The sequence below is a fragment of the Magnolia sinica genome, chromosome 9 (assembly GCF_029962835.1).
Source record: "Magnolia sinica isolate HGM2019 chromosome 9, MsV1, whole genome shotgun sequence".
Taxonomy (NCBI): domain Eukaryota; kingdom Viridiplantae; phylum Streptophyta; class Magnoliopsida; order Magnoliales; family Magnoliaceae; genus Magnolia; species Magnolia sinica.
This window is the reverse complement of record NC_080581.1, coordinates 7,162,447-7,185,400: the sequence shown is the minus strand read 5'-3', so window position 1 is coordinate 7,185,400 and position 22,954 is coordinate 7,162,447. Positions and strand designations below refer to the sequence as shown.

At 39.9% G+C, this 22,954-nt stretch overlaps 1 protein-coding gene and 2 long non-coding RNA genes across 6 annotated transcripts; 1 reads left to right on the top strand and 2 right to left on the bottom strand.

Annotated features, from left to right (window-relative positions):
- Positions 1-1,111: 1,111 nt before the first annotated feature.
- Positions 1,112-9,649, top strand: LOC131256787 (uncharacterized). Of its 2 annotated transcripts, XR_009176949.1 has the most exons (13): positions 1,112-1,469; positions 1,621-1,686; positions 1,906-1,962; positions 2,075-2,162; positions 5,210-5,275; positions 6,446-6,553; positions 6,675-6,975; positions 7,092-7,230; positions 7,416-7,513; positions 8,094-8,288; positions 8,825-8,976; positions 9,065-9,139; positions 9,270-9,649. It is a non-coding gene; the product is annotated as an uncharacterized LOC131256787 (long non-coding RNA). The 2 variants fall into 2 exon arrangements; XR_009176948.1 differs by lacking the exons at positions 8,094-8,288; positions 8,825-8,976; positions 9,065-9,139; positions 9,270-9,649 and adding an exon at positions 7,716-7,990 and having other exon boundaries at positions 1,123-1,469; positions 7,092-7,513.
- Positions 9,650-11,960: 2,311 nt separating this feature from the next.
- Positions 11,961-12,860, bottom strand: LOC131256377 (mitogen-activated protein kinase kinase 7-like). The gene has a single exon (XM_058257306.1). It carries the CDS (start codon positions 12,858-12,860, stop codon positions 11,961-11,963), a length of 900 nt encoding a protein of 299 aa, XP_058113289.1.
- Positions 12,861-17,861: 5,001 nt separating this feature from the next.
- Positions 17,862-22,954, bottom strand: LOC131256786 (uncharacterized). Of its 3 annotated transcripts, XR_009176947.1 has the most exons (6): positions 21,145-22,954; positions 19,222-20,919; positions 19,010-19,093; positions 18,800-18,896; positions 18,523-18,645; positions 17,862-18,395 (listed from the first exon to the last, which is right to left on the bottom strand). It is a non-coding gene; the product is annotated as an uncharacterized LOC131256786 (long non-coding RNA). The 3 variants fall into 3 exon arrangements; XR_009176946.1 differs by lacking the exons at positions 17,862-18,395; positions 18,523-18,645; positions 18,800-18,896 and having other exon boundaries at positions 18,904-19,093; positions 21,145-21,188; positions 21,271-22,954; XR_009176945.1 differs by lacking the exons at positions 17,862-18,395; positions 18,523-18,645; positions 18,800-18,896 and having other exon boundaries at positions 18,904-19,093.

Genomic DNA, 22,954 nt, shown 5'->3' with positions numbered 1-22,954 from the left:
ACAGGTCCCCACAATCGCATAGTGGTGGGCTTCACCTCTATGGTTGAGTTTCAAATCAAGCATCAGGAACTGAACAAAGAGAACTAGTGAGGGATGTTAGAGGTATGATCAACTTATCCATTAGTCAGTATCGAACAATGTTTCTTCTGAACTAATTGATTTGAAAATTTCAGCCTGTAATATCTATTCTATGATCAATGGTCCTAACTATCCTAAAAAGGGCAGTTTTGTTGTAGTGATGGTGGAATCAATTTGTATAGCCAACCCCGTTAGTAGAGATAAATATTTGGTTGTTCTGTAGAATTTATTTCTATATTTGGATTTTTGGAGTTGTTCAGCTTGTGATAGAAAGACAGACATTCCAGAATGTACTGGAAGGCTGTGCTATAAATTGCAGATCCATATGCATGATGTTATGATGATTTTTTATGAAATATAGCTGCAGTTTATTGCCTGGTTCCCGCGATGGGGAATTTCTGGGTGAGATGCCCTTCCTCCTGTTGTGTGATTACACTTGATAACCTTATATGGTGCTATGCCATTTATGGATTATATATCTTATTCTATCTAATTCCATTTGTATGATTGCTGTAAACGTTTTTTTTGGAGTTCTAGCTGGCACAGAAAATTTCAGAGTTAGGTTTGTTTTGATCTTGCTTCGTCACTTTCTTTTTAGTTTGGTTAAATTTCAAGAATATGATTTTGCAAATGCAGGGTTATGATCTCATCTAGTGGGAACAATTTAAAACTGCTTTGTCACCTTTTTGGACTGTATGTTTTGATTGTATTGGTGGACTGCGTCCCAAGTACATCTTGTATAGCTTGATTAGTTGTTTCTAGAGACTGGACATGATAGATGTAATGCAGGTTTTGGAGAAAATAGAGAGCAAACTTGGAAGATCTAGGCATTCTTACAGGAAGAGAGGTGAGATGCAACCTGAACTTCTCAATCTCCAGCAATTTAAATAATTTCCAGAATGCAGATAAATTTTTTATAACTGGGAATTGATTTTGTGCAACTAGGAATCCTTATAACTGTCTTCAGCAGTGATATGTCATTTTCCGGCAGCTAGGACAATAATTCAACCTCCAAAAATATAAATTCCAGCATTCAACAGATTTATTTTTTTTGGAATAAATCAATGTTAGTTATTTCCTGAATACATGACTAAATACAGAGTTATTTCCTAAATGCCTGCTATTCTTTATGGGCTTGGCTTTTAGTTATTTGTTCTCCTTGGTGTTTGTATGATTGTGCTGTGTAAATGTATTTAAATATTCTAATATTTAACTGCAGGCCCTTGACACATTCAACACAGCAGTTGTATCGCCTATATACTATGTGATGTTTACGTCCTGCGGTCTATGTGAAGGTAACACCTGAGGATGTTCATAAGTTCAACTTGCCCCCAGAATATGTCAATAAAACTCCATCTGGTGAAACTTTTGTTAAACCAAATTTACAGAAGGTTCTGTTACTAATCTGTCACTAAATGTTTCAATTTGTTCTCTGAAGCCATGGCCAGCTGTTAGATGAAGGCTTGTACATTTTGTGCAGAGCCATGGACATGTAAATACATATGCTCTCAGATAATGACATAGAGGTCATTTCTCTTTCAGGGCATACTTCCAGAAATTCTCGAAGAATTATTGGCTGCTCGTAAAAGGGCTAAAGCAGATCTTAAGGTGTTTTAGTTTATTTTATTATGATGAATGTATTTTACATTTCTAGCTGTTATTGAGCACTGTACAATTTACTTTTATATATGTGCGCGCGCCTGTGCATACGTCTTTATTTCATCGTTTCTTGCATGCTTATTGTTGATGATCAATGATTAAACCCTTTCTGGTTGTGTTAATCTTGCATTCTTTAGATGGTTAATTACAAGTTATATCATGTTTCAGGAAGCAAAGGATCCATTTGAGAAGGCTGTACTGAATGGTCGTCAGCTGGCTCTGAAAGTAAAACTCACCACCATCCTTTTGTTTTCTATTCAACCATTCTTTTCATGTGAATCTACCCTTGTGATATTCTGATGCTCTGTTCCTTCTGGAATGTGTGTTGATTTTTCAGATAAGTGCGAACTCAGTGTATGGATTTACTGGAGCTACAGTGGGACAACTACCTTGTTTGGAGATATCTTCCAGTGTGACAAGCTATGGTAATTAGAAGTTCTTTCCACATTACCATCTCCCTCATCATACTTATTTTTTAGTGTATTTTAAAAAAAATAAAATTAGTTGAGGAGATTTCAAAGAAATTCCTTTCTTTCCATGACCTTGTAACTGCCTTAAACATCCCAGGTCTGGATTGACTTGGATGAGAAAACCTAAGTGCAACCATAGCCACCAAGCGTTGTGAATTTGTCGTCTACAAGCTTCTTCGTCTGCTTAAAAGTAGACCTTTCGCCTCAGTTCTTATGCAACTGAGGCTAAAATGTAGACTTTTCTCCTCGGTTCTATGGAGAAATCGGGCCCACAGAGCAATGACTGCTAGTGGCAGGGTGAGTAGCTAATCCGTTTCTATTCCACACGCGCTAGGGACGGTGGATCCACAGCTTCCCCGCAATTTAACCCAAACACGTTTGTTGGTAAAACCAGGATCTACATTTTCATTTCTCTTCCAAACATGGAGTGGGATGGCCTCCAAGCCATGGTATTACACAAAAATCCTGGCACCATGTAATTATTACATTGTGCTAATTCCATCCCACCTAAACCTATCTAATCCCATGCACCAAACACCCCCTAAGGCTGTCAAAGGTCAGGGCTGAAGTCCGTCCACGCCTGACTGACAAAGTGAAAAACATAGTACCGAGTGTCTAGGCCATGATGGGCCAAAACAAATGGCCGGATCATGGACCATGATGCTTATGCATGACTGCTGCCCAACCACCTATTATCTGCCAGATATGGGCTGTTCATTAAGGGTCCGTTTGGATACTAGCAAATAAGTAGCTTTTTTAACTTATATAAGTTAATAAGTTACTTTTATTAAATAAGTTAGTGTACTTTGATTATTTTCTAGAAAAATTAACTTATTTTTATAAGTGTTTTTTTTTTTTTTTTTTAAAAAAAAAAAAATTTATTTTAATTATTGCTTTTCAATTTTCAAAAGTAACTTATTTCTTATGTTTTGGCGGGTGAAAAATTATTTAAGAGAATATGCTTTTTGTGACTACAAACCCTTTTTTCTGAGTTCATAAGATTGAAAATCATCCAACGAATGAGTAAATGATCTAGTGAGCATTACATGATGATAGCCCATGGCAAGGTGGTCCCACATACAATCCATATAAAAAAGGTCTGCCCCTAATGATTAATGGCTTGCATCCAAGGCAAGCCCCACATGATGAGAAACTCACATACAACGTGGGACCCACATGATGAGCTATCCACATCAAGGGTGAGCTCCACATGATGGGCAAGGCAATTAATAATGGTGGGCCCCACATGATGGATGATCCACATCAAGGTAGGCCCCACATGATGGACAATACACATCAAAGGTCGGCCTAATGATGAGTAGCCCGTATCCAAGGCGGGTCCCACATGATAGATGGCCCACATTGGAGGCAGGCCCACATGATGGATGGTCAATATCAAAGGTGGGCCTGACATGATGGCTAGTGGATATTGAAGATGGATTACACATGATGGACAATAACATTGGTGGTGGGCCTCACATGATGAATGACTAACATCAAATGTAGGTCCTATATACCTAATGAACTGTGCAGGTTAAAAGGTTAGTTCCTAATGATGAATGGCCCACAACCAAGGTGCACCCTCCATGATGAATGTGAGGGAACTAAATAGTCTCTCGAGGTAATTACTTGTGATGTTGAAAATCAAATATGCTTTTCTACTTTTTAGATTACCAAACGTACTGATCTCCTGATTAAGTAGAAATCAAGATAATGTAAAGCAACTTTTATTACGGACTGGTTATTAGTCTTAGAGTACATTTGTGGTCCATGCCACATTTCGGGAAAACCTTGTTTTAAATGATTGGAATTGCATTTTATTACGGCCTGGTGATTAGTTTTAGAGTACATTTGGTTGCCACTAAAGAGATTTTTCTTCTTATTTCACAATTTACAGAAACCTACTAAGAGCCTAAGAGTAGAAATTCCAAAGTCATAAATTTGTTTTTCCATGCCTGTGAAATGCTCATGAGCCAAATGCAGCCTGAATGACTTTCTAATGTAAGATGTTAGAAACTATTCATGAAATGTAGGTTCCAGGGTGTGTTTAGCAGTTCAAAGAGTGGTTGATGGGTGCATATAAATGTTGATTTCACTGTACAGGTTCTGATTTCAGTATCGAAAACCAATCTCATTCTCCTCTACATCAGGAATGTTGAAGAGTTTCTATTTAGATCGCAAAGGATATACACTTTATTCTGGAAAATTCTGAGCAAACTATCAGGACCAATATTGATCCTTGGTTCAAGGATGTTGGATCCAGGGAATGATTATAGAGTTGTGGATGACTCTTCTATTCCCTTACAACATTGAGATCAAGCCACCTGAAGATGAGACCCACCTTCTCAACTGGAAATCCCAACTGGAAGAAGACATGGAAGTGATCCAGTTTCGGGACAACAGAAACCACATCATGGAGATACTCACAGCAAATGATCTTGACTGTGATGATCTGGGTTCAATCTGCCTTGCGGATACGATGGTTCTCAGTAATTACATAGAAGATTTTTATTTTTATTTTTTTCAGGTCAAAGTCATATTTATGTGTATTTATGTGTTTGACACACAAAAGAATCCAAGAGCTGACTCTCTTTTGCATGCTGAGATCAATCCAAGGCCATGACAATGCCAAGAACAACCACCTAGTGACTTCTCTATTGCTCAGTTCCGGTTTCTGGAGCGACTACTTGTCGTCCATGGGCACTAGTGCTATAAGAGGATTACCCAAATGGTAAGAACTACAGAATCCCTTCTTTCTCTGCTTTCACTCAACACAAAATTGTATATTTATATGGGTTGCATGGCTAATTCGTACTCGTGGAAACTACATTGCATTCAGATCTGCTATTTATATGGGGGATTTTTGTTTTAGACATGATGTAGACGATTAAACCTTCATGTGTTTTAGATTATATTTTATTTTTTCTCTTTCCTTTTCTTGAAAGAAAAAGTATTGTACAATGCTTCTAGATTGTTACATATATTCCCTTCTTCCATGTTAGGGGCCTATTGTTACCACAATCCGAGCTTTACTGATACCTCATCCAATGAAGGAACTTCGAGTAAAGGTGAGCAGTCCCACCTTTTTATTTTGTGTTCCATCTCTTCTAGATTCTTAAATATCTTGTTTAGAAGAAATGATGAATTGCTGCTGATCAATAAGGCGACATGAGAAAGTTATTTTTTTCTTTAGCGAGACGTGAAATAGTTACTTTTCTTTTCTTTGGGGAGATGTGAAAATTGAAATAGTGTGGAAGTAGAAAACAGAAAAAGGATTCAAATGTCATTATCTTTTGGCATATGGTTTAATTGTTGTGCCCTTTTGGGAGTGCACCAACTAGGGAACTGCATTGGACCAGGCATTACATATCTAAGTCCGCATCAATAATGCATTAGTTTTTGTACTAAATCTATTTACAAGCTCTGACGTGTGGAATCTGTTCAGAATTCAGCAACTATCAGTTCAAATTCACAGTAAGACACAAAAATCACATCTCCAATCCAAGAATACAATCTTGGCTGTCTGGATTGCTGATTTTTCACCAGTATAGGATGATTATAGCTGAAATGAGGACATATTTGAGGTGGATTGTCATTCTCTGTGTAGTCTCTTTTAAAATCAATCACTCAGTTAGATGTTGTTCACTTCTTTTCTTTTTTTGAGAATTAGAAATATAGATAATTCAAAAAAAATCAAAAAAAATCAAGAACAATGTATCATCCTCCAGTAATCTCTACATGTTGAAATTATGTCATTATTTCATATCTCTATGATTTGGCCTTTGAGCAGAGAAATGCCTTTCGGGTTCTATAGCACACAATTCTAAAACATAGCATTTTGACTTGATGAAAGAGTTGCAGCTACTAATCTTAGATGCACGATCCTTCTATGAAGGTGCTGGTCCCGCTTCGAATCAGGCTTCATACTCACACTCCTCCCACTTGCTAGCTGTTTCATACTTGCTAACAGTTTAAAAGGGACACTTCCCTTCTCTTGTACCAGAATCTGTTGCCACTTTGCTCCATGCTTCATGCAACTATAATACTAATATTCTTATAGAAATTGAGTAATATATTTCTTGTTAAATCATGCACAATGGGAGTTGGTGTTAGGGGAAAGGGTTTGTGTGAAGCTTTTTTTTTTCCCCTTTCAAGATTCTTCATTTTTTGGGTTGAGAATATGATATTTTTTCCTTGGTTTTCGTTCATGGAGACTAATAATGCATCGTTTATGACAGTGGTATGCCAGAGTGTAAGCTTGGACTGAATGACAGACTCCTTTTGGAGGCTCAAGGTCGAACAACAAAGGGAAAAGCCATTGATCTGGATGATATCAAGTTTCATCAGTATGTTGCGAACTCGTTGTTTTAGTTTGATTCTTTCTGATTGTTTATCAACCATCGCAATGAGAGACTACTTGTTGTGTTCTGTGGCAACTTGCATTCTGACTGCTCACTTTTGGTCTAGGTGTGTGCGTTTGGCCCGTTTTGAAAATGACAGGACAATATCCTTCATTCCGCCCGATGGATCCTTGATTTGATGACCTACAGACTCAGTAGTCAGGTTTATGTTTTGCTTCCGCAATGTGTATTGGCTAATGCTGCTACTACCGCCAACCCAGTTTCAGAACTTACAATGTTTATTGAGGCTAATTCCATCTTCGGTTTCAGGTCAAACCTTTGATCTAGGTCGAAGCTCAAGTTGAAAGGCATTCGAGAAGTCATATAGAGATCATGGTAAAGGCGAGGAGTCAGTTCAAGGAGCGCAGGTGCATTTATATTGTCACTGGCCAATGGTTTTTTGCTGCTGGACACTTTCTTCTTAGTGTCAATAGGGGAAATTTGATTTGTTACTCTCCTGATTTTGCTCTGCTTCATTATACAGCACAGCTACAAATGTGGAGATTGAGCTACCTGTACCTGCAGATGCAACAACCCCCAATATAAGGACTTCCATGGGTTCTGCAGCATAACCTGAAAATGATGCGTTGCACTGGAAAATAAAATCTTTTCGTGGTGGCAAGGTTTAATGCTAAACTCCCCCTTTTCCAACTGCTGGCTGTCAGTGTTTAAGGATGGTCTCTTGATATGTTTTAAACTGATCAATTAGGAATATATGCTAAGAGAAGAATTTAGTCTTCCCAGTATACCTTTTTACATAATGGGATAATACAGAGCATCACTTCACTTTTCTCACATTTTGTCAAAGGTGTGAAGGAGCTTGAGGCAAAATGGATTGGATGGGCTGGTCTATATGTACCGGATGAAATTGGGCAGCAATCACTTACCAAAGCACTAGCAGAAAAGGTTTGTGAGATGTAATTTTCATTATTAACTTGTTTTTGGCTTTGAATTTATAAATATATTGGCTGTTTCCCTTTAGATCTAGCATTAAGAGTTTGATACCTTAGTTTTATGGGTTGACATAGATTTTCCTCTGTGAAGAGTCAATGTTAACATTTCTGGTTTTGGATTGCCTTATGAAGTGTGTTTCACTCATTGCAAACAGAAATGCGTTCCGATCTTCCTTGGTAAGGAGACAGTTAATCTGTACTATGACGGCTATTGTGACCATATCTTGTGGCGTCTTTTCAATTACCTTGGGCTTCCACATGAAGATTGTAGGCCTGCAACGACCCACAGTCTCCAGCCTCAGTTTGATTCATATAAAAAGGCAAACCAAATGTTTGCTGATATGGTGGCCAGGCATTATGAAGATGGGGATGTTGTTTGGTGCCATGATTACCATCTCATGTTTCTTCCAAAATTCCTGAAGGAGTATAACAGCAAAATGAAATTGGATGGTTCCTCCACACACCCTTTCCATCTTCTGAGGTCCACAGGACGCTGCTGTCTTGGTCAGAGTTGCTGATTTCAGTTCTTGCAGCTGATTTGGGAATGGTGGATTGGGTGAAGAGGCTTGCGAAAAATCCCTGTGATCCTGGTTTCGGGATGGCAACGGAACAACCTAGGTGGAGGGTGCATAGAATTGCAGGGCACTGGGAACGGGTGCTTCTAGCCCGAGCGGTGTTACTGCAAAAGAAGGCATGTCTGTTTGAGTGCTGAGGGGTCTCTCTTGCAGGTATGTTATTGTTTCTTTGAGATTATTGTGAGTTCTTCTAACATTTCTTTCATTTTCCATTCCTGTTATTTTAGTAAACCAGAATGTATCAGTACTTAAGTATAGCTGTTAAACTCAAATCAGGGTAAAGTCTCAGTGACTATCAATTGACAAATGGCAGATTGAATGTTTCATTGGATTTTCTTGTCATAATGGCAGTTGCTGAAATGTAATTCGAATGCATGTTGCCTAATGGATATTTTCTTACCTAAATTGGTTGGTTCGATGTCATACGACACAATTTAATTGCAGTTGGGTGTTCTGTTGGCATTCACCTAAATGTTACTTTCTATGATATTTCTATGTTTGTGCAAAATGCAGTTAGTTGATTGGTATGGTGGCTACATATTTCTGTGCTTGATCTGTATGTTACTATTTATAGGTAGCGATTGGTATGATGGCTACATATTTCTGTGCTTGATCTGTATGTTACTATTTATAGGTAGCGATGGCCTAGAAAAGATGAATTCATGATCTTTCTTGTACCAGAAGGGCAGGGACTGGCACTACTGCAGATATGATCGGGCAAAACTGATAGAGAAAATCGCTACGTTTGGAAGGAAGATTTGTTAATATTTTCTCTTCAACATCATTTTAGCATGACTAAACAATTGTCTTGGAAGATTTGTTAATACTTCGAACACTGATTGTAAGTTTGGCACCTTTTTTGTTTAATTCTATTATGAATTTATATCGGAAACCTGAGAATTAAGCAGTGGTATTGGTGGTGAGTGTAGAAACGTGAGTCGCAATCAACTTCAGGGCGAATTGGGTGGCCAATTTGGTGGACAACTAACTGGTCTCTCGACATTGTGAGTTAGTTCTCTCTTCTCATTAAAATAGCAACAATTCTTAGCTGCTTTAGCATCATGGGAAAATGTTTTCTCATTATTCTATTGTTGACAATGAGTGAAATTGCTTATGTTGAGTTTCCTTATTCAGGTACACTGTAGAAGCCCTGGAGATGCCGTTGTTGCCCATGGCAAAAGATGGTACTGAGGCTCTTGGCTCAATGGGAAATGATGCTCCTTTGGCTGTGATGTCCAACAGAGAGAAACTTACATTTGAGTATTTCAAGTAGATGTTTGCTCAGGTTACAAACCCACCGATTGATCCGATCTGAGAGAAAATAGTCATGTGGAAGGGGACCTTACTGAAACAGTTCATGTGGAAGGCTATGTAGCAGTTTGTTTGTTTTGAAAACTCTAAATACACCATTAATTGTTTTGTTGATTGTTGTCTTGATGGATGTTAAATGGGTGAAACATGCACAGGTTCAGTCATTGGTTGATTATAATATTGTTAGCTTTTGTTGATAGAAACTAGATTTAGCCTTGATTATTGATAAATGATGTTAAAAATTGAATTTAGCATTAGTTGATGCCAACAAAGGCTAAATCTATCTTTAGTCTCAGTTTTGCCTTAGTTACCTAAACTGAGACTACAACTCTCATGGCTAAAGGCTTTAGTCTCGGTTGTTGAGAACCGAGGTTAAAAATAGATTTAGCTTCGATTGGAGGCAATTGAGGCTAAAATTTAGATTTAGTCACAGTCGAAAACAATGGAGGCTAAAATTTTGATTTAGCCTCATTTTGAGAAAACTGAAGCTAAAAAGATTCTTTTAGCATCACTTGAAGAACGGAGGCTATAAAAGTCATTTTAGCCTCGGTTGCTAAAACTGAGGAAAGCCTTTAGCCACGGGGGTTTCAACATCGGTTTGGATAATTGAGACTAAAGGCTTTAGCCTGTTTACATTTTTAGCCACAGTTTTGAACAGAGGCTAAAGCCCTCTTTTCTTGTTAGTGGATCTCCTGATTAAGTAGAAATCAAGATAATGTAAAGCAACTTTTATGGGCTAAACACCCCCTACCCTACCATGCATGACACATGACAAGCCAGATCATGGCCTGTGATACTTATGCACTGCCGCAGCCCAACCACCACTTATCTGCAAGATCTGGGCTGTTCATTGAGTGTACCCCACCATGCATGACATATGACAAAAATGCCCTCGATATCCTAAATGTCCTCGCCTGACTGGCGTCTCTCATAAAATTTCTCGTAGATTGTGCAATTCCGCGGGCTATAGAAATGATCCCCATTTATGGACAGTCTAGATCATCAAACCATGGTGTCCACTTGCACAAATCTTAGGCCCTTAGCAGATTGAACGTGGACCCTTGCTGCATTTCTCTTCTTGCGAGTCTTTTTGCAACCCGTCAATTGAAAGGTGGACGTCATTATCCCAACTGTTTCCTGTAGTGTGGTCTGCTTGGTCTTTGAATCTCCCTCAATTTTGAGTTCATGGCCTAAAATGAGCTGGAAAATTAGATGGACGGCTTGGATAAAACATATACATCATGGTGGGGCTCACGGAGCTTTGGCACAAGCTAGCTGGCTGGTGCTGGGTCACTAGCCAAACCACGTCGAGGCTGATCCACTCCATGGATATGTACTGTTGTGGCCCATCGAAGCATTTATTTCCAAACATATAGAAAGCTCAGATCTCTCACACGTATTTCATACCTGGAAGCGTGCAAACGTGTGGAATTAACAAACTTTCATTAGACGGGGTTGTTCTCTCTCTCTCTCTCTCTCTCTCTCTCTCTCTCTCTCTCTCAACACTACATAAAGGGCATTGGCGTCATTTCTTGATATATTCAAACCACCAAAACCAAAGCCCCAGCCTCTTTCACCCGCTTCTCTTTCTCTCCTTCACAACAACAGCTTTTCACTCCTCCCTCCCTCTCTCTCTCTCTCTCTCTCTCTCTCTCTCTCTCACGCAAATGACAATCACCACTGTCCAATCTCTCCTTCTCCTAACCCTCCTCTTCCTTCTGATCCATCTTGGCCATGTAACTTTTCATGACCCTCTCTACATCAATTGTATAACCCACAAATGGAAGGGCTGGGATTGTCTCGTCGATGATATATTTAGGGAATGGTTTATTCACAGTGGCTCCCAACAGATCAATGGTCTGGATCACTGGATGATGGGCTTCACTAGTACAAACTAAAAGCCCGAGCACACGTGTGCATCTTCTCCTGTTGAAGATCATATCAAGAAATGCCTCAACGCCAACGGAGTTCGACCGGGGGACCCTCCATAGATTAGTATATAATCCTAAGATCGTATCAATCGGATGATCTCAACCGTTGATTAATACGCACCGGTTAGTTGAATGTTCACCAATAGCCTATTGGCCACATCAATCCATTGTAATAATCTTCTTACGACTGGGACCACAAAATGAACGGTTACATTTGATATCAGCGAGTCCCAGATCAACAATTTCTAACTGCATGAGTATGAACTATCATAGTCCGCCAGAGTATTAAAGTGTTTCTAAAAAAGAAATAACGGTAACCAAACGAACGAAACCGTCAAAGATACAAAGAAAACAATAACAAGAAAGAGAATTCCCATTTCGACATTTCTAATTTCCCAATATATCCACGTTTCACATCATCTTATCATACACCAACAATCCAGCAGCAAAAGGGCAAATCAGTAAAAAGAAAAGAGAGAGAAAAATTTAGCCACGAAAAGGGTAGAAAAACAAACAAAAGAAAATGCAGCAAAGAGAAGGATAGATCGAAGAAAAGGGTAAAAACGGAATCAGATAGAAAAATTCACTGAGCAGTGTGAGATGACGAAGAAGGTTCTTCATGTGGATTCTGATCATTCAAATGCTGGGCATTGTTACCGTCCTGGTGCTTAGTAATGAATGCATGCTCCAACAGTTTTATTGGTTTCCACCGATCAGACGGTTCTTTATGCATGCAATGCGATATAAATTTCTTGAAATCCTCTGATGAGTCTTCTCGCGTCAGCGGCCTCTGTTTTTCTTCCCACACGTACAGTTGGTACATTAACTCGGGATTTTGGTTGGCATATGGGCCCATGATCGGATGTCTCCCAATATGGCCATGCAGAATAGTCATTCCGAAGCCCCATATGTCACTGGCATATCCATCACAAGGGTATTCGCGGAGCTTGTCTGGGCACCTGTATCCATACGACGTCCCTTTCCATCTCTCAAAGGTGACCGTCTCCCCGGGCAGCTTCTTGCTATTACCAAGACCACAAATCTTGACCTGATCCTCACCATTGATGAGGATATTCTCAGGGTTGACGTCGCCGTGGACGATCCTTTTGCTGTGAAGGTAGTTGAGCCCTTGAAGGATCTGGTGGGCGTACCTGGAGAGTGTTGGCTCAGGGATGGGACCGCAGGAGCCAATGTTGCTGCCGTCCACGTATTCGAGGACGATTTTGAATTCGTCCCCCTCTCCAAAATTACCACGGTGCTTGACGATGAAGGGGCTATTAGAATCGCGGAGGTACTCGTTCTCGCGGTAGATTTGGAGACGGCCGATTGCTGAAATGGGGCGATCAACGAATTCCTTGACGGCGTGGAATTCGCCAGTGCAGCGGTCGCGGAGTTGACGGATAATGGCTCTTTGACTGTTGCTGATGATCTTGACAAACTGTAGGTTGGCCTCTTTGATGGACGATGCCGATGAAGACGACATGGCTGAGCAGGGAATGAGGACAGCGAAGGAAAATGTGGTGAGGGAGGGAGAGATTCTTGAGGAGACGGGAGTTTCTTGAGAGCGGAGAGACGAGAGTTTCTTGAGAGCGAAGGAAAATGTGGTGAGGGAGGGAGAGATTCTTGAGCAGAGAGACGAGAGTTTCTTGAGAGCGGAGTGACGAGAGTTTCTTGAGAGCGGTGGGTCGGGTGGAAAGCGGACTATATAGATGCTCGATTGACGTCAGCAAGTTCCGTGGGTCTGATCATGAGGTATCTGTTATATCAAAACCGTCCATCCATTTTTCGAGCTCGTACTAAGGCTTGAGACTTAAAATAAGAAAGACCAAACTATCAAGTGGACCACAGCACAGAAAATAGATGGACGGCAGGGATGAAACACATACATCATGGTGGGGCCCACGAAGCACTGACAACCAGCCATCGGCTGGTGGCAGGGGGAGTAGCCAATCCGTTTCCCAATCAAAACCTTACGGGTGGCACGCATCGATGACATCTACAATTCATTGGGTGGGCCCCACCATGAAGGGCTCTACAGCTTATCATTGATAGGTCCACGTTGGCTGACACGTGAACATATGGGAAATTATCCATCAGATTGTGTTCCATTGACGTGATTTTGGAGATACAGACTCCTTGAAAGGGCCCATCTGATGAACGGTCCAGATCTGTTCTCATTTTTCCACGCATATGTTTTATTTATTTAGTTATTAAGAAGAGGTTTTCTCTCGTCCGACGCACACAGGCCTAATGGTTAGGGCTGTCAGTGGGCATGGGCTGAAGTCCGTCCACGGCCGGTTGACTAGTACAGAGTGTCTGGGCCATGATGGGCCAAAACAAATAGCCGGATCAGGGACCACGACGCTTATGCATGACTGCTGCCCAACCACCAATTATCCACAAGATCTGGGCTGTTCATCAGGGGCTCGTTTGGATACTTGCAAATAAAGTAGCTTTTTTAACTTATATAAATTAATAAGAACGTAGTAACACACGCACGTATGCTCGGGCGTGGGCAGTGGCGCTAGTTAAGCCTAGGTGCGATGGATCTGAAATAATACATGACTTTATAGGTGACTGAGAACTATCAGATTTTTAATCCGAAACGGTTAGTCATTTTTTAAAATGGTTAGTTGCCTTGAAAACTACAAAGATTTGAAAACGGACGGGCTGTGATAATCCAACGGTTAGATCTTCCGGTCTGACGACTAAAAATGGCTGAAATTAACGATCAACGGTCAGAAACATTTTTCAAATGTTCTGAACTATTGATGACCATCAACCAATGATCCACTCCCTTGTGCCTATATAAACTAGACCATTTCAGTCCAAATTTCATTAACTCGAACATAAATATTTTCCCTTCAATTAGATTCTCAGTATAACATTTCCTTCATGGAATATTGTAAATGCATCCGCTATATGATTCTGCCAAAAGATCTACTGCATTGAATTGTTTCTAAGTGAACTCATCATGATTACTACATGCTAGATCTAGACAGACTTGTCTTAGGCCCGTTTGGCCGGGTGGATTGGAAGGGATTGAATGGTATTAGGGTGGATGGCATGGATTTCAAGGTAATGATGGTGTTGTCAGTGGATTATCTTAAGATCCATGGGATTGCTATATCCCGGGATTGCTATATTGAGTTTGTTTGGCACGCCGGCCAATCTTGGGATTAAACCTTTCCATCCCTTCCAATCCCTCGAACCAAACACGTCCCAGGCAAATTTGAACGGATTAGGGTGGATTGGATGGGATTTAAAGGTAATGACGGTGTTATCAGTGGATTGCCTTACGATCCATGGGATTGCTATATCTTGAGATTAGATCACCCAATTTGTTTGGCACGCCTAGCCAATCCCGGGATTTAACTTCCAATACCATCCAATCCCTTCCAATCCACCCGGTCAAACGGGTCCTTATCCTAGAATCAATTCGCCGGTAACTCATCAGCAATTGATAAGGAGTGCATCACACTCTAAGGAAAGCATATATTTTTACGTGATTCAGCTTATTGAATTATTTTTCATTTTTTGGTATATCTAACTTATTTTCCCAACTATACCACAAAAATGCCCTTGAAATCCTAAATGTCCTCGCCTGATGGACGTCTCTGGTAAAATTTCTCGTAGATTGTGCAATTCCACGGACTATCGAAATGAGGCCCATTTATGGACAGCCTAGATCATCAGACCATGGTGTCCACTTGCACAAATCTTACGCCCTTGCTGCATTTCTTTTCCTGCGAGTTTTTATGCATACCGTCAATTGGAAGGTTGACGTCGTCATCGCTACTGTTCTCTGCGGTGTGGTTCACTTGGTCCTTGGATCTCCCTCAATTTTAAGTTAACGCCCTAAAATGAGCTGGAAAATTAGATGGACGGCGTAGAAAAAACATATACATAATGGTGAGGCTCACGGAGCTTTGACACAAGCTAGCCGGCTGGTGTGGGGTCACCAGCCAAACCGCGTCCAAGCTGATCCACTCCTTGGATACGTACTGTTGTCGCCCATCTAAGCATTTATTTCCAAACATATAGAAAGCTCAGGTCTCTCACACGTATTTCATACCTGCAAGCGTGCAAACGTGTGGAATTAGCAAACTTTCATTAGACAGGTAGTTCTCTCTCTCACACAAGGTTGTTCTCTCTCTCTCTCTCTCTCTCTCTCTCTCTCTCTCTCTCTCACAACACTGCATAAAGGGCATTGGCGTCATTTCTTGATATATTCAAACCAACAAAACCAAAGCCCAAGCCTGTTTCGCCCGCTTCTCTCCTCTCCTTAACAACAACAGCTTTTCACCCATCCCTCCCTCTCTCTCTCTCTCTCTCTCTCTCTCTCTCTCAAATGACAATCACCACTGTCCAATCTCTCCTCCTCCTAACCCTCCTCTTCCTCCCTATCTCCTCCCAATCCCCTCATCTAGGTCTTCTCTCTCTCTCTCTCTCTCTCTCTCTCTCTCTCTCTCTCTCTCTCTCTCTCTCTCTCTCTCTCATCTTTCTTTCTTTGTTCCTTCGGTTCTTTCTTTCTCACATCTCTTCTTTGATTCTTTGCAGAGTCCACCAACTACATCTTCAATGCCACCGAATTCCCTCCCGAGGAGGAATACGACTACATCGTTGTCGGCGGCGGCACCGCTGGCTGCCCCCTCGCCGCCACCCTCTCCGAAGACCACCGCGTCTTGCTCCTCGAACGCGGCGGCAGCAGCACCTCCTTCCCCACCGTCCTCACCCGAGAAGGTTTCCACCCCACCCTCCTGCAGACCGACCTCTACTCCTCCCCCGCCCATTATCGGGTCATTGGAATCGGATCGCTCCGGGTCGTGGATGGGTCCACCTTCTACGCGTCTCCTGGCACCAATCCCCAGGCGACGGTCATGATGATGGGAAGGTAAGCTCGCGCCCCACCAGAAGGATTTATTTGATATTCTACTCTGGCAGAGTTGTGGTCCTTGATACACAGGCATACATGCCTGGTCCACCCAATGAGTTGGGAAGCCTAAATCTTATCTTGGTGGGTGCATTCACCCACTGGCCCACCTGATGAATGGCCTGGATCTCGCATGCATGTGCCATGCCGTCGCGTGGAACGTGACCATATACATGTCTGCTAAGGACTAACTTCCGCCACCGTGCGTGTTTTCTGTCTGGGTTTTTATGAAGATATGCTGGGCAGAGGATATTGGAAGAAAGGAGGACAGAATCCGGGAATCAACGAAGGCCGTGAACTCAGAAGGGATTCTTTTTTGTTGTTTCTGTTTTCGTCGTTGTTGTTGATGAGCCTTGTCATGGAACTAAATACGTACGTACAACCACAACAAAAAACCAACCAACCGTTGTGGGTGAATTCTGTATCGTGTTTCTTCTTTTTCGTTATAGTTTAGTTTTGCTTCTCTATTTCCTTTTATTATTAATATATTACTCTTTTGATTGCGGCTGTGTTTGGTTGAACCAAATTTCATGAAATTATGCACCAAATTAGACAGATTAATCATGAAATATCATGATATTTGGTGCAACCAACCGCATCCTAAATTCTATTTCGTTGCATATGTTGAATCATCATCCATGCCAACATATATCTTATTGCCATGTGCGTGGATGAATTTGATTTTCAACCAATAAGACCTCTACAAAGATGGCCAAATGGTTGGAATGGACCTTACCAGTTAACTGATCCAAACAGTCGATCTAATGGGCAAAGATCCTGAATGCCCCGAAAGTTTCCCATATTGAAAGATCTAACCCTTCAATCATGCTACATATAGACAATTAAGGAAATAGTTGAAAAAATAGCAATGGCCCAGTACCAATGGAGAATAAAATCCCTGAGACCGAGAGGTGATAGATCCCTCCAGCACTGGCCAACTAGGCTCGGTTCTTTTAGCCGAGTTCAAGCTTTCAAGCCGACTTCGAGTCAGAGCTTTCAACCAGGCAGCTAAATAAAGAGAATAGAGAGGGTTGCAGATTCGAGTGCTCGGACAAGGACGAACGGCCAGACACTACAAGAAAAGGGGGTTTTAGCATCAGTTCAAAACTATGGCTAAAAAGGTTAAAAACTGAGGCTAAAGCCTTTAGCTTCAGTTTTGCCTCAGTTATCCAAACCGAAGTTGAAACCCCTGTGGCTAAAGGTTTTAGCCTCAGTTTTAGCAACTGAGGCTAAAATGACTCTTATACCATCGGTTCTTCAAGTGAGGCTAAAAAACCTTTTTAGCTTCAATTTTCTTGAAATGAGGCTAAATCAAAATTTTAGCCTCCATTGTTTTCAACTGAGACAAAATTCGAATTTTAGCCTCAATTGCCTCCAACCGAAGCTAAATATATTTTTAACCTCGGTTCTCAACAACCGAGGCTAAAGCCTTTAGTCACGGGAATTTCAACCTCGGTTATTAACAACCGAGGCTAAATTCAAGCCTCAGTTACAAATTGAGGCTAAAAATGTTTTTTTTTTTTTAATATTTATTTAAACTATTAATTCATTCATTCAATCCACTCATGAAACAATCAATCATGAAAGCCACAATACCAACAAAACAGTTAACAACAGTCTATTTAAAGTTTAACTCAATCAAATTGTTACACAATACTAGGTTCCACAAATAATACAAAGTCATGGTTGCGCACATCATCACCGGTGCCATCGTGCTTGGCGGACCTTGAGATAACACTACCCGTCCATCTTCTGCTGCTTCCAAGCCAACGTCATCATTGCCTCCACCAGCATTCTCCATTCGAATTGTGCGTAACAGGCCCTGTAACCTCAACATGTAGCTCTGGCTTGCTGGCCGCAACACATGAAATGAAACTCTCAAACAAGAAATGAAATGCAGATGGATGTGTGTAGGGAAAGGAAAGAGAGTAGAATTGAGAGTTGGAAGTGCTGGAAAGGAAACCCAAAAGGAGGATCTAATAATGAATGAGAAAACAGACAAGATGTGGATTATAGTACATTCTCAATGACCCGAATTTGCTTAATGCGGCGGACCTCATCAGGTCCATGTTACAGACTCTCAGCCTGTAGAAATTGATAAAAACCAAGATGAGGTAGGGGAAATAAACTTATGCATTGTAACATAAGACTTTTATCCTATGAAAGACAATGCATCATAAGATATTCATTCTTTAAAAGCAATTGATATGACCTTCTTTTTCTGATCCAAGCTATGCTTTTCACAATAAGCCTTGTGCTGAAAAAACTTGCCTCCACCAGTCTTCACATCCATGATACTTATTATTTACAGTATCAGGAGTTAAACACTCACAAACTTCGCTCATACCCAATGAGAATCCAAAATTTAACTCAGGAATGTCAGGGTTAGACAGATGCAGTGCCATAATTGGCTTAACCATAACAAATTATAATTTTTTTAAAAAGAAGAATTTAGAAATAATTATTATTCAAATAAAATAGCACATTACCTCAGTCTTCATATCTATCCCATATATACAGAAAATGTTTTTCAATGGTCTATCCCAAGGTGTAAGAGGATTTAGCACTGGATCACCACGATACAACCTGAAATTTACAGCATTAAAAAACATAAGCCTGCTGGAAATGATATGACTCCAAAAATGCAGAAGATTAGTACAGCACATGCAATCAAATAAAATAGCTTTTCCACCATCTACCTCGGGTAACAAGCCAATCCGCATCTATAAAATCAAAGGGCAGAGGAGAACTTTAATCAGGCATGAAAGTGGACGGGTCAAAACCTGCAGGCCGTAGAAAAGCATTTACAGGCAATTTTCAGCATCCAAACACAGACTATAAACCATTTACCTGTAAATCATTTACAGTTAACCCCATTCACAAGCATCATCCAAACACATCCAAACCATACCTATAAATAATAAAACTTGTCACCTTCTTCTCTGGCAAAAGAATAAAACTTGTCACCTTCTTCTTCTCTGACAAAAGAATAAAACTTGTCTCCTTCTTTTTCTTCTTCTTTGGCAAAAGATTTTGAAGTTACCAACGCATCCATAGGCAATTCAATGGCTCAGTGGCAAATTGGTGAAGTAAGCCAAAGAAAAGTTCTTACCATTGCTAAATCATATGCATGACTATCTTCTTGGAGAAAATTGTATAAACATACAGTACCTGAGTATGGATACAGCAAGGATCAAGTACGGCAGATCCCCTAAATCCAAATTTTCATGACAGATACAGCAAGGGATTGGTCAGAACTCATAAGATAATCATGTTATGGAATGCACCATGTTTGATTGATGCTTTCTACTTTGCCTAGAACAGATGAAAGAAAGGCAAAAGGAAAATATTTATATGGTGTCTCTCCTTTCTAGCAGTGGTGTGGTCAATCTAGAAAGGAAGAAACAACAGGTACTTCAGCAATTGCTTGGAATCTGTGGAAGAGATCTTTCATAAGCTAAACAGTTGGATCCATCTTGGGCAATGGGTTTGCCTACAATTTAGAAGTAAAAAGGAGGAATTATTGGGCTGTTGTGTCTTTTTCTTCCTTAATGCCATCTTTAGGGGTGAATGCAATGATCTCTCTTCATCCCACATTGCTTATTCTCATTTTTCCCTCTTTTCAGTGGTTCTACTAAAATTTTCTTGTGTTACTGTTCAAAAAAGATAGCCAAGTTCAAATGATGCCCCAACAATATCAAGCAAGCTGGACTTGCAACCCAATTGGTAATATTCATTTAAAATTCTAAATAACTGATAGCTCAACAGTTTAAAAACAGAATGGATCTAGATTTCAAGTCTTGTGAAGGCAGGTCTCTTATCCATACCTTATCCTACTGTTTGAGTATCGAACTCAGATACTCCACTTTTGAAGGACCCACATAACATGGGTAGAAACTATTTATTAAAAAAAGTCAGTTTAAATATTTGAGATACCAATGAGTCGAGATGATTTGTAATAGTGGTGCAATAACTGAAATTGGGCTGTTAATACAAATTCAAGCAGTAGTGGTTCACTGAATATGCTAAACATTGATTCTAAACCCCATCTGTAAATCTGGGGACCTTGCGTCCACCCAAAAAAAAGAAGAAGAAGAAGATACCTTTCCTTTCCCTTATGCTAATTTGGAAAGAGCAGACCAACAAAATAGTCTTTCTTTTCCCTAATGCTCATTTGGAAAGAGCAGACCAACAAAATAGTCTCACAAAAGGAACATGTGCATGCATAATTTCAAGCAATTCCAATCCAGGTGAATCATTACTTTGAGCAATTCAATATTTGATGTTGACAAAAAGATTTTTATTTTTTGAGGTAATCCTAGCCTAAATTTATTCTCCACCTCTAACCAAATGTGGGCCTTTGACCATTTTTCTTTTGGGGACTATAAGTTTAGAATTATTATATGGCTAAAAGCACAACTTATGGGGGTATTTATCGAATCAGTACTGGGTCTATACACAAAATATGTGGCATTTGTAATGTTTTCCAGACAACTAAGATTGCCTGAAGGTATTTGAGCCAAGAATGACAAGGGAAAAGCATGTACATACATACCTGCTGCTTCTGCTTCTTCTTCTACTGCTTCGATGACTCCTTTAAGAAGCAAGCCTAAAAAGGTAGAAAAAGAGGTAGAAAAAGATGAAAGTGAGGTTAGAAAAGTCTTCACAAGCTATTCTGCATCAACATCAAGCAAACAAAGAATCTATTGTTTCGTAGGTTTCCTGAAGTTGAGAAGCAAACAGTAGTTAACAAGACTTTTTAGCTTCTAACTATAGCGGTCATTACAGATACAAATGATAGGAATTTTGGAAATCTTAATACTAGCAGACATACCATCAACCTCATCCATAATCAATACAGATTTTGGATGCTTTGACCTGATTCAGAGATAGATAGCATTAGAAAAATGTCAATTATTCTCTGGAACATTAGAATAAGCAGAACAAAGTAAAGACCAACCAGTCCATGTTAGAACTCAGAGCTTCGTCTGAGAGAGAGAGTTGGCAGCATTTAAATTCCCACTAAGGCAGTTTGCCTCCCTACTCCAACCAAAGCCTAATGAATGGTGATCTGATGTCCTCATCAAAATCTTTCCACTAACTTAAAATGTTTTAGCTTTTGGCAAATTAGAAAATACATATGAATAAATCTCCCCTAGAATGAAGAAAAAACCCTGAAATTTTTCATATTATCAGCAAACATAACTTTTCAAACAAATGTGGATGTTTCATTTTGGGTCCTTTATTTGGGGTTGGTTTTACATTATTTTTCAAGAAGACTGTGAATCTTTAGTGAGAAGTTACATCTAAAAACAACAGTGTTTAGTGCCCAAGAAAGCTGAGGAGATTCAACTCGTCTTAAGAAATGCTAAAGGGGGAATTTTAGTTACAAGAAAAGGAAAGAGAAGTTGATAAGAGCACACGAGAAATCAAGTACTCAAAAACTTGATCTTGTCTTTGAAAGTTGAGAAAATAAGATCATGCAAAAGCTTTCAAAACTCAATAAACTCGATCAAGGACTCAAAATGACTTGAAGAAAGAGATATAATAAGATTGTTAAACTAGAAAGTCAATTGAGCGTGCAGAATAAACTTGGAATTTTATGTTATTAACCTTAGCATTCTAATTGTATGAGAACTTGGTCACTTTGGACTTTTGCTCCCATCAAGTCCATGATGAAAGACCAATAATTATGTTTGTCATACATGAACAGATTGCATCAAAAAATTAAAAAAAAAAAAAAAAAAATTTAAAGCAAACAAAGATGTTCCATAACTCAAATAGTGTTTCTTCTATCAAGATTTGAAACAGGAATTCTCATGACCGCTTGATAGAACTTCAGGCCAGCTACCTACATGACATCAACCCTCCTTTTACCTGGTCTGGGGACTGGCTGGCTGAGAAATTGCTGAGAAGGACATTTGAAATTCCATGAATTTGTAACACAGTATTCATGTCACAAACATTTTTTAAATCTTTTTAGTTTCACCAAGATATTCCCAATAATATCCTTAGAAAACCTTGAAATCTAAAATCTCCCCTGAATTCTACTAGCAGAGAAATGACTGAGAATGATATTTATCTCTGTGACAAGGATGTTTGAATTTATTTTATTTTTTGTGACAAGGACATTTGATAATTCCACTCATTTATAACCACAATATTCATGTGACAAATTTAATAGATCCATCACATGGATCATACATAACGTGCAGTTTCCTTGGCCAAGAAAAGCAGGTTGGTCCACTAATCAAGTTGAGAACACTTGTGTATATTTAATGCAAACTGCCATTTCTTCTCTATATTTTGGCCTACCTTATATAATGAGCGGACTAGCCAGATTCTTCAGGCTGGACGACTAACAGTCAGCTTGCATGCCATGTGTCTGTTTTCATATTTTCTCAGTTTTTAACATTGAACATTGCATCATTTGTAGCATTTTCTCTATTAATAATGTTGGCTTTTGGTTGCAGAAACGATTGATAATCTAATGGACTCAAGTCGCAATTGGGCAAAGAATAAAAATGACAACGAAGGGATACAGAGCTTGGCACCACCACAACAACAATGTCGTGCATTCTCCAAGTCTCGCAGCTCTTCCCCTGAGACATTTCATCAAACACATGTTGTGCGCACCTTAAACA